Source organism: Balaenoptera ricei, chromosome 6 (genome assembly GCF_028023285.1).
Source record: "Balaenoptera ricei isolate mBalRic1 chromosome 6, mBalRic1.hap2, whole genome shotgun sequence".
In the NCBI taxonomy this organism is placed as follows: domain Eukaryota; kingdom Metazoa; phylum Chordata; class Mammalia; order Artiodactyla; family Balaenopteridae; genus Balaenoptera; species Balaenoptera ricei.
In genome coordinates this window covers 115,257,889-115,275,592 of record NC_082644.1, presented here as the reverse complement: position 1 = coordinate 115,275,592, position 17,704 = coordinate 115,257,889, and the positions used below count along the sequence as shown (strand labels likewise).

At 57.5% G+C, this 17,704-nt stretch overlaps 2 protein-coding genes across 3 annotated transcripts in view; both read left to right on the top strand.

Moving 5' to 3' along the window:
* The window catches only part of EEIG1 (estrogen-induced osteoclastogenesis regulator 1), a 36,948-nt gene extending 25,297 nt beyond the window's left edge, over nt 1-11,651 (top strand). The window contains exons 4-11 of the mRNA XM_059925710.1: nt 1,967-2,083; nt 3,817-3,863; nt 4,020-4,174; nt 6,289-6,393; nt 6,482-6,677; nt 7,140-7,261; nt 7,357-7,426; nt 8,849-11,651. Coding sequence (XP_059781693.1) covers nt 1,967-2,083; nt 3,817-3,863; nt 4,020-4,174; nt 6,289-6,393; nt 6,482-6,677; nt 7,140-7,261; nt 7,357-7,426; nt 8,849-8,894 — 858 coding nt within the window. The 3' untranslated portion in view covers nt 8,895-11,651. The remainder of the gene's footprint in view (nt 1-1,966; nt 2,084-3,816; nt 3,864-4,019; nt 4,175-6,288; nt 6,394-6,481; nt 6,678-7,139; nt 7,262-7,356; nt 7,427-8,848) is intronic.
* Nucleotides 1-16,629, top strand: part of DPM2 (dolichyl-phosphate mannosyltransferase subunit 2, regulatory) — a 56,182-nt gene extending 39,553 nt beyond the window's left edge. Inside the window, exons 1-4 of one of the 2 annotated variants that reach the window (XM_059925711.1) lie at nt 13,657-13,849; nt 14,141-14,230; nt 15,048-15,150; nt 15,950-16,629. In XM_059925711.1, the coding sequence (XP_059781694.1) occupies nt 13,847-13,849; nt 14,141-14,230; nt 15,048-15,150; nt 15,950-16,008 (255 nt within the window). In that variant the 5' untranslated portion in view covers nt 13,657-13,846 and the 3' untranslated portion in view covers nt 16,009-16,629. Of the gene's footprint in view, nt 1-13,656; nt 13,850-14,140; nt 14,231-15,047; nt 15,151-15,949 lie in introns of those variants that run through there. The other variant, XM_059925712.1, reaches the window with a different exon arrangement.
* Nucleotides 16,630-17,704: the final 1,075 nt, after the last annotated feature.

Below are 17,704 nucleotides of genomic sequence, written 5' to 3'. Positions count from 1 at the left end.
TCTACACCACCAGGGAAGTCCCAATTTTTTTGAAATATCTTTATTGATAGTCTTTGCACTTAACATAAAGGCAGTGGATGCTTGTTGCAGCACAAATGGGACAGAGGTTTTCAGAGGGAAAGGGTGGTTTCCACCCCATTCCTCTCTAGGCCTCCTCCTCAGACTCCACCATTTTGATTTGTTAGGGTCTTTCCAGACCTTTTAAGGAAAAAAAAAATAAAATGCATGAAATATACGTCCAGAGCAGTGAATAAAACGTGTGCATATGGTTTAGAGGATCATACAAGGAGCACCCTATGTGTATACTTGCGCACACGCAGGTGATATGATTTTTAAATTCACAAGAGGGACTTGTTCTAAACAGATTCTGCAACTTGGTTTTTTACTTACCAACACATCATGGGCATGTTTTTGTGTCATCACAAATTTCCTTTTGCTGTCTAACAGCGGCGGGGCCCATCGTTTGGCTGGGTGAAGAGGGCTCGGCCAGGCCCCGCTGTTGCACATCTGTGTGGTTGCCGGGCTTTCCCTGTGCCCACAGACAGTTCAGGCCTACGCATTAAAACCTTTTCCACCGCGGAAGGTGGGGGAAGACGGCTCTGGAAGGGTTACCTCTGGCTTTGAATCCGCCTGCTCTGCCCTAAGCCCCCTTCTCGTGGGGACTCTCGCCCACCGTCTGCGGCCTGGGGAGGCACCCGGCAGCAGGGGGTGGGCTCAGTCAGTCCAGAGGGGACATGCCTCTGCCTCACCTCACTCTGCGTGGAGAGCCCGAGGGAGGTGCTGTGCAGGGCGTGTTCCTTCCCACCGACCAGAGCCCAGGAAGCTCAGTGGACCAGGCCTTGTACTCCTCCTTGGCCGGGGCGCTGATGCCCTCTCCAGAAGCAGAGGGCAGGGTGGCTAGAACCGGGCTGTGGAAGATGCTCTCGGAGTGGAGATTTCTCCTCCTGTTGATGCATGTGGGTGAAGGACAGCCAGGAAAGAAACTGCCAGCAAACAGCCGGAACATCCCACCTCCTTCCCCCTCCCCCCCACAAACCTGCTATGTCACATGTCAGACCTGCCAGGCCCTTCCCTTCCATTCTTTAATCAAACCTCCACCACAGGCTCAGCTCCCCTTAATCAGAGGAGGAAGCTGAGGCCCAGAAAGGTGGTGAGACTTGACGCAGATCAGGCCTAGTGTCAGTTCTGGCTCTGCCGGTTAAGGTGTGTGAGCCCCTGAGCAAGTCACTTCCCCGCTCTGAACCTTAATTTCCTTGTCTGAAGCATGTGCCCTAAGCTCTGCAGTAGAGACTTGCATGCAGCAGGTGCTCAATAAATGTCCCTGATTGGCTTGGTTCGTCTTCCAAGTCGCCAAGCCCAGCATCCCCCCAACCTCAACCTCCAGGTCTGGCAGACTTGGCTTCCACCCAGGAGGCCTTCTCAGCTCATACACCATGTTCTCACACTTTCTCGCTTCCCTCCGCATCCCTTGCTCCCTTCTGCATCGCAGGAGCAGCTGGGAGTTCCCACCAGCCCCTCACTCCAGCTCCCGCCAGGGTCTCCTGCTCACCCTGCAGTGCCCTCCACCCTCCCAGCCCAACGCCAAGTTCCCACGGGCCTTCCCTCCCCTCCTGTCCGCTGGCCTGGTGGCTCCCACAGCACGGCCTTGTTTCCCAGGGAACAATGCGTCTGTGTCACAGACAACAATGTCCTTTCATCTCGGGCGCTGCCCTGGTGCACGCTGGGACATGGCACAAAGGGCGCTTTGTGCAGCTCAGGGATGTGAGCTCCTGGCTTTGCCACGTTGGAGCCGCCAGCCCGGGCCTCTGTCCTTGGGTGCCGGTTATGCAACAGGCATTCTGGGCCGTGGGGCGGGCCCGAGGGCTCTGCCTCCCCTCCCCATCCCACCTTGCCAAGCTAACCCTTGGGCTGCCAGCCATGCGCCCGCACTCCCCTCAGCCTCCCACCCTCTCCTCTGTCCCCACAGCTGGGCTTTGCCGACTTGAACCTGGCGGAGTTTGCAGGCTCGGGCTCCACAGTGCGCTGCTGCCTGCTGGAGGGATATGACACGAAGAACACCCGACAGGACAACTCCATCCTTAAGGTACCAGGGCTCCGCTGCCCCATCCGCCCCTTCCCAGCAAGGGGCGGGGGCAAACGTGCTCCGTGTCAGAGTCCCCCGAACGGTTGTTAAGAATACAGGTTCTCACCCCAGACAGGCAGTGAGAGACACTGGGAAAGACGTGGGCCCTGGGGTCAGGAAGCCACCATCGAAGGCCTGGCTCAGGCACTGGCCTCAGTTTCCCCATCCATAATCGGGGGTCAGGGGTGGACCCAATAGTCTCTTTAATGCTTTGGTGAGCACTTTCGGTGAGCTCAGCATGGCTGAGTGCTTACCACCCCTTATCTCGTGGTGTCTGACAACAGCCCCGTGGGGTGTGGTATCTATTATTGGCCCCAGTTTTGCACCGCAGGGGGCTGAGGCACAGAGGTTAGATCATCCGCCTGGGGTCACAAGCAGAGCTGGCGCGTGACCCTGCGGTCCAGCTCCCAACCACTGCCCCACACGTCATGAGGCAGCCTGAGCTCCCAGAGCATCAGTGAGCAGATGGCCTGCCGTGCCCGGACCTGGCAGACCCGGCCGGCTGCTCAGAGGGCCCAGCCGGGGCATCACCCTCCCCCCAGGCAGCTGCCGCTTTGGCCTCTTGGGACAGAGATATCTGGGCATTCGCTGCTAGCATGCCTCTCTTCCTCGTCCCCACACCCTTCCACCTGGCTGAGAAAACAGTCTTGTTGTAACCACACCTCTGCGAGCTGACCCAGCGGGAGCATGTTATGCCTGGCAGAGCCGGGCAAGAGGTGGCAGGCAAGGGCTCTGGGGCCTCCTGGGCCTTTTGCCGAAGAAACCAGAGGCACCTGAAAAGGTCCAGGCTAGTTGTTGTGAGAGCCAAGCCCTTTCAGCCTCGCTCCAGTGGCCCAGTGCATCCTCAGGCCAGATCGAGGGGGCCCCAGGGGCAGGTGGCCTTCAGTTCAAGGCCATCTCCCCCACATCCTGTCTGCAGGGCCTTGAGCAGTCCCTTCCCCTGAGTCTGAGTCTCAGTTCCCTCGTCTGCAGCCTGGGGCCATCACGTACTTTGTAGGTTGCTATCATGGCCATATGAAACAATCCATTAAAAACAAAGCCTCACCCCAGCGGTCACCATTTTTGTCAGAGGTGTCCCTGTGATCTGAGCACCTCTTTCCCACCCCATCACCCCTCTGCCTGTCACTCCGTCCCAGCCCAGATTTGGGGACCCAAACCTTGCCTTGTTTAGACCATTGCCAAAATCTTTGCCCGAGTGGATGTTACATTTCTAATGGCTTCTTGCTTTACTTTATTCAACAAACTTTCACAAGCCCCTGCCCTCTGTGTTGGAATCTGTGAACCCCTCCCCACTGCGTAGGCATCGAGAGCCTCCCTCCCACCTGCTCACCCGCTCTGAGGGCTGCGAGGGACGCAGAGGATGGAGAGTGTCTGCGGCTCCTCCCTCGAGGGCCTCACAGTCTATCTGTAGTTTTGCAATGACAGTAGCTGACTTTCCCTCCTCACTCACCCCGTGCCAGGTGCCCAGCATCCTCTCCACTATTCCACAAGGTAGGCGTTAGGATCAGTTTTGTCCTCTGCACGAGGAAACTGGGCTTCACTGAAGTTTGGTGGCTTTGCCAGGGCCAGCAAGGGACAGAGATAGGATCAGAGTCCAAGCCCATCTGAAGCCAGAGCAGGGAGGCCACAGGAAGGCCGGGCGCCTGGGCTGGGGCGTGGATGGGGCGTGGCTGATTTCTCCGGCTTTTGCACAGGTCACCATTGGAATGTTCCTGCTCTCTGGAGACCCCTGCTTCAAGACGTGAGTGCTGGTGCAGGGTGCCTGAGGGGTGGGGGCTCTGTCCTGGACACGGGGAGGGGGGACAAGGGACTGTCCCCTCCTCCAGGCTCTTGGGTTCCCCTGTCTTCTCCGACCCCAAAGTGGGGCACTCTGGTCACACCCATCTGTCTTCCCAAGGCCGCCGTCCACTGCCAAGTCCATCTCCATCCCAGGCCAGGATTCCTCCCTGCAGCTGACGTGTAAGGGTGGCGGGACCAGCAGCAGTGGCAGTGGCACCAACTCCCTGACAGGGTCCCGGCCCCCCAAGGCCCGGCCCACCATCCTCAGCTCAGGTACTGTTCCTCACCTGCCCTCCCTACCCCTCCCGTGGCCGAAGGCTTTTACCTCCCCATATCCCTAGGTCCCAAGGGGGATGCTTGCTGAGAAGAGAAGGCTAGTGGGATGGCGTTCACCCACCCATGCTTCCATTAGGCAGGCGTCTGAGCCCCTCCTGTGATCCGGGCTCTGTGCGTGGCCCCAGGATCACAGCAGCGCCCTGGACCGAGACTAACCGGGTCCCTGGCCTAGCAGGAGAGACAGGTGTCAATGAGACAATAAATATGTCAAATGCATGTCCACCTACAGCTGTGACGCGAGATGTCAGAGAGACACAGAAGGCGTCCGCCTGGGGACAACTGGGGAAAGCTCCCTGAAAGGGTGTCATTTGAGCTGAATCTGGGGTGTGGTGTGCAGTGTTCCTGGCAGAGGGATGTCCTGTGAGCTCTTGCTCTGCTACTTGCTGCGTGACCTTGACTGGCCGTTTTGCCTCTCCAGGTCTCAGCGTCCTCCTCTGCAAAATGGGATCAGCAGTAGCAATCACATCTTGGGTTGCTCTGGGGATGAACTGAGCAAACGTACGTGCATGCCTTGCCTGGCACATAGTACGTCCTCTGTATTTCCCAGCACGTGTTTTGTTAAATTATCATTATTACTAATATTATGAAAAATGCAAATGAGCTTGAATCCCCAGAGGAATCAGTGTGGCAATTAAGAGGGGGAGGTGATACCAGGAGAGAAGGCTCCAGCCTGCACCACCCCGCAACCCTGAGTGCTGTGCGGGGTGAAGCACGCCCCTCCGAGCATGAGCCTTGGCCTCTGCACCCCTTCCCTGGGGGTGAGCTCAGAGCTGGGAGGAGGACTGCCCCTCAGCTGATCAGTAAGCAAGGCGGCACACGGCAGCCCTAATTTGTGCCGCAAGAGCAATTAGGGCACAGGGCCTCAGGCCCTGTTTGCTGGGTGATTCTGCCCCCAGGGGATGGGAGCAGTGACGGACCCTCTGACCCCAAGGGCCAGCTTCCCTCCACTCCCGTTTTTCCTGCACACCCAGCCTAGTGGGGCCCAGAGCAGAAAGCTGGGCTTCTTAGCTGCCTCAGCCTGGGGGCTGCATGCAGGAATGGGGGCTCCCCAGCTCCATTGCTCTCTCCAGCTTCAGGGTGGGGGTCCCCAGAGGAGAGATCTGGGGACCAGGCCACTCCAGCAAATATGGAGCCTTTTGTGCAAAGTAGAAGAGGTGCCTCTCCCACGGGGGGTGGGATTTGAGCCCCCATAGGCCTCTATAGCTGGTTTTCTGCCTCTCGCTCTCCCTCTTCTGCAACCCCTCAGATGTGGAGAACCTGCTGACTTGAAAAGCCATGTGGCTTTGGGTGGGGACACAGGCAGGCCTGGGGTCCATCCTACGGCCTGGGTGTGCTCATTTCCGAAGAGAGGATGGATGAGTCCTTGCTTCCTGTGTTGACCAGGAGGACTGGTCGGGGTGGGGGTTACTCATGGAGCCCTGGGCAGACCCCGCCTGGTTCCCTGGAATCTCCTGCTGTCACTGCCCGAAAGTGTGTTCCCCGCCTCCCGCACCCCCTTACTCACTCCACTCCAGCTACACAGACCCAAGCCCATTCAAGCCTCAGGGCCTTTGCTTATGCCGTTCCCTCTGTCTGGAAGGCCCTTTCCCTGATGCCTTATCTGGCCTGCTCCCTTCCACGCATCCTGAAGGTTTCGCATTAAGGCCACCTCCTCAGAGAAGCCTTCCCTGATTCCAGACTGGGTCAGACCCCCCCATACGCTCCCTGCTCTGCACCATTCGCCAGTTGTGGTTGATCGTGGGTCATTTTTGTTCAACATTCTTCTTTCCCACCATTGGTGCCTGTGACACCACGTCTCCTGTTCCCAGCACCCAGTAGAGCGCCCGGCATGGAGGACGTCCCCAACAGATATTTGTGGAATGAACGAATGATCCTGGGTTCGAGTGGTGACCTGCGGCTCGGGGCAGGTTGCTGCTCCCCTGGACCTCAGCTTTTCAGTCTCTTAAATGGAAATACATAATGTGCTCTCCACCCCCCGCCACACTCAGTGAGAGGAGGAGCAAGGGTGAGGGCGGGCACACTGGTAACCCCTGCCCCTACCCGGCTTCCAGGGGTGCCAGAGGAGCCGGACCAGAACCTCTCCAGCCCCGAGGAGGTGTTCCACTCCGGCCACTCCCGCAACTCCAGCTACGCCAGCCAGCAGTCCAAGATCTCTGGTGAGTGCCCGCCCGGCCCCTTGCCCCTGGCCTTCCACCTTCCCCGGCTCCCCGCTCCCGGTAATCAACGTCCCCGACCGCCCCCCAGGCTACAGCACCGAGCACTCGCGCTCCTCCAGCCTCTCGGACCTGACGCACCGCCGGAACACGTCCACCAGCAGCAGCGCCTCGGGCGGCCTCAGCATAGCTGTGGAGGGTCCCGAGGGCAGCGAGCGTGAGCACCGGCCCCCCGAGAAGCCGCCGCGGCCACCCCGGCCCCCACATCTGTCGGACCGCTCGTTTCGGTAAGTCTCACCATACGTGCTCCTGGAGAGCAGACCCCGCCGGTGGCTCCCTGAGCCTCTGCTTCTCTACCTGTAACGGGGACAAGGGGGCCCCCGCCGCAGCGGCGTGGGCGTGGCTATTCAACCAGCTGACGCTCACAGGCGCGGCGCCCCGGCCTGGCACGCATGCTCAGTGAGCGGTTGCTGCGTGCGGTTTAGTGTCCCCTCTGTCCCCGCCTGCTCCCTTGCTCTGCAGCCTCTCAGAGGCTGGTACTTAACCTCTCAGGGCCTCCGTGGCCTCCTCTGTAAAACCAGGTCGTAGCAGCATCCGCACGTAGGGTTTGATGTGAGGGTTAAATGAATACAGTCTGGACCAGCTCTCACGTGCACTTTGAGCCTCCTGAGCGCTGCGGGTGCTTGGTCCTGTCGTCGTCGTGCCTGTTGCTGCCCTGACTGTTGTGACTCTGCCCCGCCCCGCCCCAGGAGGAAGAAGGACTCCGTGGAGAGCCACCCGACGTGGGTGGATGACACGCGGATTGACGCTGACGACATCGTGGAGAAGATCATGCAGAGCCAGGACTTCACGGACGGCAGCAATACTGAGGGTGAGCTGCCCGCGCCGGCGGGCCAGGGACGATGCCCAGGGGCTCCCTGGTGGCGCCGCCCCGCTCAGCCTCCATCCTTCCCTGTGTCCCCACAGACAGCAACCTCCGGCTGTTCGTGAGCCGTGATGGCTCCACCACCCTGAGTGGCATCCAGCTGGCCAACAGGTAGGGCTGAAGGTTCTGGGTGGGTCACGAGTGTGGCTCTGGGGCATAGTGGTGAGAGCATATGGCTTCTGTAGACCACTGACCTAGCTTTGAATGCCAGCTCTTGTCAGTGTGACCTTGGACCAGTCACTTCTCTCTGAGCCTCAGTTTCCCCATCTGTCAAATGATGTGGACCACACCACCTTACCTGGAAACCTGGGACAAAGGCTCTGGGTTTGGTTTTGGGGGTTCTGAGGAACCTTGGTAAGTGCCTAGCACAAGGCTTGGCACATAGCAGGGGCTTAATACATCTTTATTTTGGATTCTACTTTTCTTTCCCTTCCTCCTGGATCTGGGAACTCCTAAAAAATGATGATGATGACTTGTTTATTTATTGAACAAATATTTATTGCACACCAGCTACACACCAGGTACTGAGCTATCCGTAGGTGCTGGGGATACGGCAGTGAGCAACACAGATTTCTGCTGCATGATGTTCAGAGACGAGGAGGTGGTAGGATCAAACTTGGACTTGAACTCTACAGTTGTATAGAGTGCCCTCTCATGATCATTCACTTACAGCATGCTTTCTGTGTGCCTGGCTCACTGAATGAATGAACGAATGAGTGAGTGGTGGAGCTTCCCACCTGCGGGGTTGTGCCGAAGCCTTTTCCCCTGGTTCTTGTGGGCCAGATGGGAAAGTGCCCATTTAACATCTCCGGCCGGAGCGAGAAGGGGGCTTGGCTGGGCCATGCAGGGCCTCCAGACCTCCCCTCTGGTGCTGCTCTGCTGACCCCTACTGGCTGAGGCTTGAAATTGCAACTGCCATCTTTCCATGGCCGCCTCAGCTGCCCCGGGTGGGGTGGGCAAGAAGAAAACAGAGGGCACTTCTTTGGGGCTTTGTGACATCCCTCTCTAGCCCCCTCTGAGGATGAGGAAACTGAGATGCAGGACGGGAAGAACCAATCTATTTGGCAGCAAGGTCATTGCAGAGCTGTATGCTGAGCCCTGAATGTCCACAATCCCAGGGGTGGCTCTGGCCTCCCTCAGTGGGGAGAAGAGCCAATCAAGCTCCCCAACCTCCTACTGCGCTTTTAGCAAGCCTCATAATCCCTCTGAGCCTCAGTTTCTTCACCTGTCAAGTGAGGCTAGCTGCAGACCCTCCCTGCCAGAGTTGTCGTGAGGATGGGCGCAGCACACCCCAGCGTGAGAGCTGCCAGTGCCCAGGAGGGCTTGGGGCATGGTCTGTGCCAGCTCTGCACTCCTACAGACTCCGATACTTAACATCTGTGTTGCCCTGGGCAAGTGATTCAACTTCTCTGAGCCTCAGTTTCTTTCTCTGCAAAATGGGGCCTGCTTGTGAAGTACTCCCAAGGGCCTGGCCCAAAGGACCTGGCCCAAAGGACCATCAGGGATGACAAGCTGACCTGTCTCTCCCCGCAGGGTCTCCTCTGGGGTCTATGAGCCAGTCGTGATTGAAAGCCATTGAGGAGCGGGCGTCCAGGCTGGAGAAGGGCCCTGCCTTCACAGGCGTCCAGACGCAAGTCATTCCACAAGGGACCTTCCCCTTCGGATCACCATCCGTGCCGCATTTCATCTGTGCCTGCTCCGTGCACTCCAGCCCCAAAGCATCATTCCATTGACCTCCCATCATTGCTGGGACGCTCATGGCCCGCCAGGGCCCTGGGCACCACTGTGAATATTCTCCTCTGAACCACTAGAGGGCAGGACACATGGGCCCGTGAAGCAGGTGGGCCAGACAAACATGGCGGGGACTGCCCCTATGGACACCCACCTGGCCCCTCAGCGAGGACATGCAGCAACTCCTGCACATGCAGGGATGCCTGTGGCTGAGGGGCCTCTTGTCCTGTGTCCCTGCTCACTCCAGGAGCACTGTTCCAGCCAGTGGCCCTGGCAGGGCCTTGCTCCATTGCTCCCTTGCCCTTGGGGGGCCAGTCCACCCCTGGAATCCTGCCACCATGGCCCTCGGACTGCTCAGTGCTTCAGCCGTCCCTTCCCTGTGTCCCGGGGGACCTGCTGGCGGCCTCCTCCTGGGAACCAAGACCTCAAACCCCACCCACACTCCAGATTGAGACCCCACCTCCCCCCGCAACGAATGTTCTCCCGCTGCCCTGGCAGCCTGCACTTTGCACACGCTTGTCTCCAGCACAGCGCCCTGGCCCTCACCTGCCCGTGCTCTGAGCCCTTCCCAAGGATTCCTGGGCGCTGCCTGCTGTGCGGTCAGCAGCCCAGCCCTAGCAGCCCGGCTGGAACGTGGCACTGCCCCTCCCCCCTCCAGTTAGCTCCAGCTCAGTCCCGAGCCCCGTGCTGAGAAAGGTGTGAGCGTGGTCGGTGGTTCCCCTCTGCCCGGGACTGGGTCCTGAGCAGCTGGCTTCCAGTAGGAGGCCAGGGCAGGTGCCTCCCAAGCCCTTGGAGCTCTGTGGCCTGGCTGGGCTGGGCTGGGCAGGCAAAGCACCCTTTCTCTCCCCTCAGGGTCAGCTGGCCCAGGCCGGGGCTAGTGCTGGAGAGGCAGGTGGGCTGTGACTGGACTGGCCTGGAGCTGGCTTCCTGGCCAGAAAAGCCTCAGCCATCCTCTGAAAGCATCCCCTCTCTGGGCAAGGGCGAGGTGGGGTCCATTAATGGGGTTTTCCCAGCGGGGGGGCAGTCTGGCCCTGCCCCCGCCCCCGCCCCTCCCTAAATCCTCTGCTCTCAGCACTTTCCCCGCCCTAGTCCTCGTTACTTGCTTGAAGGTGGGTTCTGACTGCCAGCCAGTCCCTGGACAGACCCCCCTGCCGCTCTTAAATTTCACTCATTTTGTATAAACCCAGCAGGCTGGTGTTTACTTAGCCCTATTCCTTTTTCCTTTTCTTTCCTCTTTTTTTCCTCTTTTTTCCTTCCTTCCTTCCTTTCTTTTTCTTTTCTTTTTTAGAGTTCACAGTTTGGTATTTTTCTCCTCCCCCAGGCGAGGGGAGGTGGTTCTGTTCTCTCCCTACCCGCTGGCTGGGTCCCAGCAGGGCTGGGGATCTGGGTGGGGTGCAGATGGGGGTGTCTCCTCCCCAGGCTGGGAGGGGTCCTTGCCCTTCTGCCCCACTGGCAAGAATTGGAGTCTTGGTCTTGGAACCTCCTGGCGTTGGGACCAGAGCATTTCTAGGATTTTTGTTGTTGTTGTTTTTAATTACCTAACTTTTAGAAAATGAATGTTAGAAGGTGCCTGCTGAGGCAGGACGGAGCATTTGCTCTGGCTGGAGAAGGCTCTGGTCAGCTCTGCGGGTCCCTTCCTGCCCCACAGACACCTGGCACTTTAAAAGGGAGCTGGCCGCACTGTCTCCAGTTGAAGTGACCCCCCAGAAGATGGGGGAATGCTGTCCTTCCCTTCTGTGTCTTCATGACCTCAGCCCAGTGAGGAGATGCATTCAGGGTGTATTTGGGGTCTGATTCAAAGTTCTGGGGCTTTAGACATAAAATAGCTGGCTTTGGTGCTGTTGGGGAGAATTCCCCAAACCAGGAACCCTAGCCCCAACCTAGGCGAGGTCTGAACTTGACAGTCACCCAGAAGGAGACAGAGCCTGCCACACCCTCCCACGCTAGGCCCTGGGCCAGGGTAATTGGACTAACAGAATTCGGCCACAACCAAATTAATGCTGGCTGGAGCCGGACGCCTGGAGTCCTGGCCTCATCCCCACGTGGGAGCTCCTTCTTCGGCCCTCTGGTCGCCTCAAACTCAGTGAATTCCAATTAGGTGCCCACAGCTCTGGACTTAAAATCCTATATATAGAGAGAGAGATAGAAAGAGTATATTAGAGATATTTTTGGAAAGGAATTGGTCTATGCAATGCCAGTTTGGAATCTTCTTGAAAGACAGTTTAACGTTTTTACTAGGAGATTTAAAGAAAAGAAATAAAGGTCTACAATATTTTTAGTTTTTTTTTTGTTTTTTTTTTTCTGGTCACCCCACAAACTGACCACATGGCATGATCTGCCAGGACGGAGAATGTCCATGGCTTCCTCTCTTTAGGGAGGTGAGCAGGGAGATGGGGGGAGGGGAGGTCTTTTTTTTTTTTTAACACCCCTCCTTTCTAACAGAATGTTATAACACCGCCACCCCCTGATTCAGTGGGCTGTGTTTGTATCTCTGTCCCAGCTTCTATTGTAGAAAATAACATTGTAAAGGGAAATCAACCTAGTGTCAGTGTCTTGGTTTTGGGGGGAAAAAAATTAAATGTTGCAGTTTTTGTTTGTTATGGCATGTTGGCTTTTGTTTGTTTTACTGAGTTGAAGTCGGGGTCACAGACGGCATCAGAAGGAAGCAGGATGTATAAGGTGACATGCTGGGGGTGGGGGAGATGTCGGTGCCCAGGGTTCTCAAAGTCCTGACTGTAGTTATCACAATTACCACCACTGTTATTACTCCAGATTTCTGGGGAGGAAACCGATGCCCAGAAGGGCAGTTTCTTGCCAGTCTCACACCTACTAGGTGGCAGCTCTGACCTCAGAGCCCAAGTTCTAACCTCCCCAGAGTCAGGTAGCCTCTAACAGGCATGCCTGAGGACAAACAACTGTGCCTCAGTTTTCTCAGCTGCAAATGGGGTTGTGAATCAAATGAGAAAGTGGGTATACAGGCCTTCCTAGGGAGCTAGACCCTGGGAGGTGCCGAGCGTTTCCCCAGCCTCTCTAAAGCCACAGGCCAGCACCGTCTCCAGGCCGGGACCACCCCTCACTCTCTGCCCCTGACTCAGAAGAGCTGACTTAGCCAAGCTCTGGGAAAGGCAAGTCACCCTGGGCCTTTAATGAGATCAGAAGTGGCAGGAATCCTCAGGGCTTTGGACAAGCCAGAAGGGACCAGACTACCAGGCCTTGTCCCTGCCACAGCACCACATTGTCCCCACCCTTTCTTAGTGCTGATGCCCACTGTAAACCCTGGAGGCTGATTCTCAGTCCTTTCCTCTGTTCTGTGCACACCTGGGGAGGGAAAAGGTGGCTCCTGGCTGAGCTCAAATTCTCCTGAGACAGAGAGGGAAGGAATTGGGCTGTAGGCCAAAAAAAGGTTGCTCCTTTGGAACACAGTAATGCTTAGTGAAAAATCAGTATACAAAGTGGTAGGGGGAAAAAACGTCCCTCTCAGCTTTGTGATGGGCTTGGATGACCCAAGGAGACAGATGCTGCCAGCAGGAGCATGTCATGCCCAGTTCAGACCCGATCTCTGTGTGCCCCGGCCCCCCAAGTGAAGATAACACACCGAGAGCCTCCACACAACCCCTCAGGAGGCCTGGAGTCTCCACATGCTGTCCTCTGTAGCATTCCAGAAGTCACCGAAATTTTAAAGGTGGTTGACTGATTCAAAGCTCTTACTTGTGCCCAGCCTCACTCTGGGCACTGGGGATACAGCAGTGACCACAGATGCTAATCTCAGCGAGCTCACAGTCACGTGGGCCAGATCAACAAGTAAATCAGCTAATTAAAACGCAGTGATAAGTGTCATCCTGGAGCCACACTTGGGGCTATGGAGCACAGAGGAGGGAACCCTGCCCAGCTGTGAAGGTCACTTCCCTGGGATGTGTGGCATCCCAGTGAGACCGGATGCGGGAGAAGCAGCCAGCCCCATGAGCTGTGAGGAGACAGTGTTCCGGACCTCGGAGCTGGAGGAGACATCGAAGATGATCTGGCCTCCAAGCCTAGGGAGGGGCCTGCACACCGGCCCAGTCCGAAGACCTGTCTGGGCTGCGGGACACCCAGGGCCCGAGAGGCAGACGGTGAAGGAAGGTAGGGTCACCCTAGCCTCATTCACGCAGTGAAGAGAGGACACCCGAAGGGTCGCCAGGGAAGCCTGGCATGGTAAGGGGGTGCCCTCTCACAGCCAGTCGACATCCTCCCCATCCCTGGGGGCCCCAGCCAACCCCTCCTCCCACCCCAGGCCGGTCGGTGAACTTTTTCTGCACCCTACCCTCAACAGACAAGTTAGGGCCTCGGGACCAGGAAGTAGTGCCCTCGGGTTCTGAAGTCGGCTACACCACTGACTCAGATTGTGATCTCCTGCAAGAGCGCGCCCCTCTCTGAGCCTCATTTTCTCCATCGGAAATATGGGACTTCCGACCACCCACCCCCATCCCGCTCTGGCTATGGGACTCTGGGACATCGAGAGAGGGGCTTTTGTTCTCGGGCGAGTTCGACAGGACTGAGACCACAAATGCCAGCCAGACTGAGTCCCTCCCCGCCCCTCTCTGTCCCATTCCCTAGAGATTCGGGAACGCGGCCCACAATGCCCTTGAGAAACTACATTTCCCGACATGCAAAGGGGAGGCGGTGCCTGCCTGTCTCGGGCGATGTGGTCCTGGACCGGCCTAAGGACTACGGCTCCCGGCATGCCCCGCGGCCCAAGGCCAGAAGGGCCCGGATCCGGAAGCGGATGAGGCTTGCTGCCCCAGTGCCCGCAGCGCTGGGGAAATGGTGAGCTTGGGGCCGAGTGCGGGAAACGGGGGCGTCTGGGGTGGGGTCCTGGGTCTGCTCAGGAGCTGGGGCTTGAGTACTTGGAGCCGGCATCGCTCTCCCGCCGGTCCGTCGTACGGGTGATAGGCCTTGGCCCGGCGCTCTCTCTACCGGCCTAAAATTGACCTAGTCCGCCTCGTCTGATACGTCCGTCTGCTGAGTGAATGGGCGTAACCAGGCTGCAACGCTCCCCTTCATTAGTGCACCTAAATGGAGCATCACTGCCTCAGTTGAGTTCTCCGTTTTCTGCAGGCCACGGGAACAGACCAGGTGGTGGGACTCGGCCTCGTCGCCGTTAGCCTGATCATCTTCACCTATTACACCGTCTGGGTGATTCTCTTGGTATGTGTGCTGCCCCGTCCTCTCTCACCTCCCATCCCTGGATCTTGAGGCCAACTCCTAACATCATTTAAGCAGCTGCAATGTGATGACAGGTGCTGTGCTAGGTGCTTTACCTGCATACCTCACGAAAGCTCCAGAACAGCACTATGAGGAAGATGCTAGCGGTGTCCCCCACTTTATACACGAGGAAGCGGAAGCTCAGGGGGAAGCCTCAGGCCCAAGGTGGAATCCTTAACCACTACACTGTAAAGTCCTGTCCTTGATTTGCGCTGCCTTTGATGGGAGTTCTAGTCGTTATCTCGTTATCCTGCAGGCCCCTGGGCATGACAGGTGCCAGTGGATTTTTGTGAGAGTCTTTAAGATTTTTCTTTTCCCTGTGGGAAAAGTTCTTGGTTACTGCTTTAAAAGTGTAGTGTTTGGAAGGCAAAATCTTGCAGAACTTGGTATCCTTTGGAGAAAAATGTTAGTAAAGAAGACTTTGGAGCCCAGGTTGGGAATCATTCGAGGATTCCTCATGTACCCTTTGCCCCTGCTAAGCTGTGGGGGCCTTAGGGCAAGTCCTTTGTCTTCTGTCCCCTGCCAGGTCCCCAGCCCCAACTTAGGGCAGGCACCAGGCAAGTGCCCCGTACACAACTATTAGATAAATGAAGGAAGGGAACAAACCAAGGCACCCCAAATGCCATCATCTTAAAGAAAAGCAAATGCAGTCTCAGTGCTTTGATGGGGTCAGTCCCGGAGACGGAGGAGGTGGGATGTTTGGGCTTGGGGAGCTGAGCAGGGCGAGGAATGCTCACCAGAGCTCTGCCCTCGATGCCAGCCATTCATCGACAGTCAGCATGTCATCCACAAGTACTTCCTGCCCCAAGCCTATGCCGTTGCCATCCCACTAGCTGCCGGCCTCCTGCTGCTCCTGTTTGTGGGTAAGTTCCCCCAACCCTGGGCAGCGTGTCTGAGGGACCCCATGACCCTCTCCCAGCCCTGAACATGCTGCTACACTTTGTCACTGGCTGTACATCTCCGTGAGGCTCCTTGCCCCCAACTCATCCCCTGGGGTTTCCCTGTTCATCCTTCAGGGCTTTAAGTCAGTCTTCCCGATGCCCCAGGCTCACTGGACTCTAATGGCATGTCTCCCTTTTTCCTGCTCCGTCCACCACCACCATCACTCTGCTCACACCTCCATCACCTCTCACCCCCTTGTCACCCCGGTTCAAGATCCCTGCACCTCTCTGTCTCCCAGGGTCTAGTGTGTGGGCCTCTTAAGGGGCAAGGACTGTTGCTTTATCATTGCTATGTACTCAGCCCCCGGCACAAGCTGTGGCACTGAGTTGGTGCTCAAGAAAGTGGTTTGGATGCATCACCAGTCAGGTGTCTGGATGATGGGATGGGTGGTTGATGGATGCTGAGTGGGTCAGTGGGGAGGTAGGAGGATAGGTGGTTGACGGGGTGAGTAGATGGATAGTTGGGTGGATCTTATTCCCTGTAGAATTGGAAGCACTAAACTCAGCAAATTGCCTGTGGTAGGCACCCAGCTGATGTTTTTTGAATGAATGGGTGGATGTGTGGCTTGATGAACAACTGGGGAGATGACCAGGTGGCCTGGAGTGTGGTTGGGTAGGTGCTTGGCCCCCTGTGTGGGTCACTCTCCCATGCTGTGTCCTGCTCTGGCCTCCCAGCAGCCCTGAGCTTTCTTACCTGACCTTTCTGGTCTGTATATTCCAGGCGTGTTCATCACCTACGTGATGCTGAAGAATCAGAAGGTGACCAAAAAGGCTCAGTGAAGGCCCAGCAGGGATGAGGCTGCCGGCCCCTTCTCTGCTTCTTCTCCAGGGCAGACCAAGGGTGGGGGCCCAGAGGACCCATCCAGGCGCTGAGGGCCCCTCAAGCCTGCCTACCCTGCAGACACCCTCGTGGGATGGAGCTGCTCAGGACTCAGCCCTGACTGACCAGAGGCCCTGCTCACCCTTCCAGAAGCCAGGAGGGAGGGGTCCCTGGAAGTCTCCCTCCCACCCTCTTCAGGTTCAGGGCCTGGAAAATGCTGGTCCTCCCCACCTCACTTTTCAGGCTCCCTGTCGCTTTTTCCTCTGGCTTCTACACTCTTGCCTCAGTTTCCCTCATGTCACATGCTGTTGCTCGACTTGGCAGGTTCTGGGGCATCACGTGACCTCTCCCCCCATGTCCTGCTCCTCCACAAAGGCAGCTTTCCCAGGTCTGACATACCCCAGACCCCACAAGGACTTCTGGACCTGGAAAGCCTAGGGGGAGGCCTGACAGGCCCCAGAGCACATTAGGGTGGCCACATGGGGGGCCCCTGGATTGACCGCTTCTCATGGAGGCCCAGCCCCCCAGCCTCAGTGCTGGCCTGTTGGGGAGAGCTGAACAATAAACGTTGATGGTGTGTTTGTCTCAGTGCCATCCCTGACCAGGGGACTGGGCCGCCCAGGGGCTGGAGAGGGGCTGGGGGCTGGCCTCTGCGTTGGTCTCAGGCCAGGAGACCCTGGTTTGTGCGGTCGGTGCCTCCTGGACCATCTGTGTGCTGGACACAGGGTAAAGCAGGGACCGGGACCGGCACCGATACGGGTCTGGCCTGGCGCAGCTGATGGCTGGGGAGTCTGTGGAGGCACAGCGATCTGCCAGACGCCACATCAGCCTCTACCAGGTCTCCCCCGTGCCAGCCTAGCCAGCTGGCACTGGTATTTTAAGGACCCTCAGGCTAGTCCCCGAAAACCCAAGCCTGTCATCTGTCTCTTGTACCCAGCAGCCCAACTTAGCGTGGCTCTGAGCAGAGGGCTGTTATGAGCCAGAGCAGGGCTGGTTCCACTGTGTTCAGGTTAACTGGCACAGGCCCAGCCTTAGTCCCTGGCAATCCCGCCATGCCCCACTGGGCAGCCAGCTCTCCCATTCACAGTGTGGGCCTCCACCCCTCACACCTTGGACATTCATTCTTCCTCCAGTTAGCAAAGGTGTCCCCCTCATCAGAGAAGAGAGAGCAACTACAGGCACACCTGCCCTGTCCTTACCTGTTTCTCTCTCCATCTTCCAGTGCAGGCAGAGCTGCCCACCTGGACTCTGGGCCCTGTCCGCTCCCACTGCTATAGCAGGAGCCTCTGTCTGATGATCCCTCTCAAGGGAACAGCCTCTGCCTTTCAACAAGGTCCCCCAGTGTTAAATGAACATGTTACAAGCTCCGTTTAAGGGACCCTCCATCAACCCAGTAATTCCCTCTGGGTCTCTCCCGCGCTCTCCCCTCCACAGCCAAACTTCCCAAAAGGGTATCCACACCTGCTTCCTGCATTTGCTCACCCCTGCTGTGCTTGGCAGCATTCCAGGGGGGCTGCACTCAGACCACCTGTGACATCCAGTCTTTAAATCCAAAGCACATTTCCTTGACCCCTCTGCCACATTTGGCCAGTGACCTCCCCCCTGGGTACACCCTCAGACGCTGGATGACCCATTCTCCTACTTTATGCTCTCTCT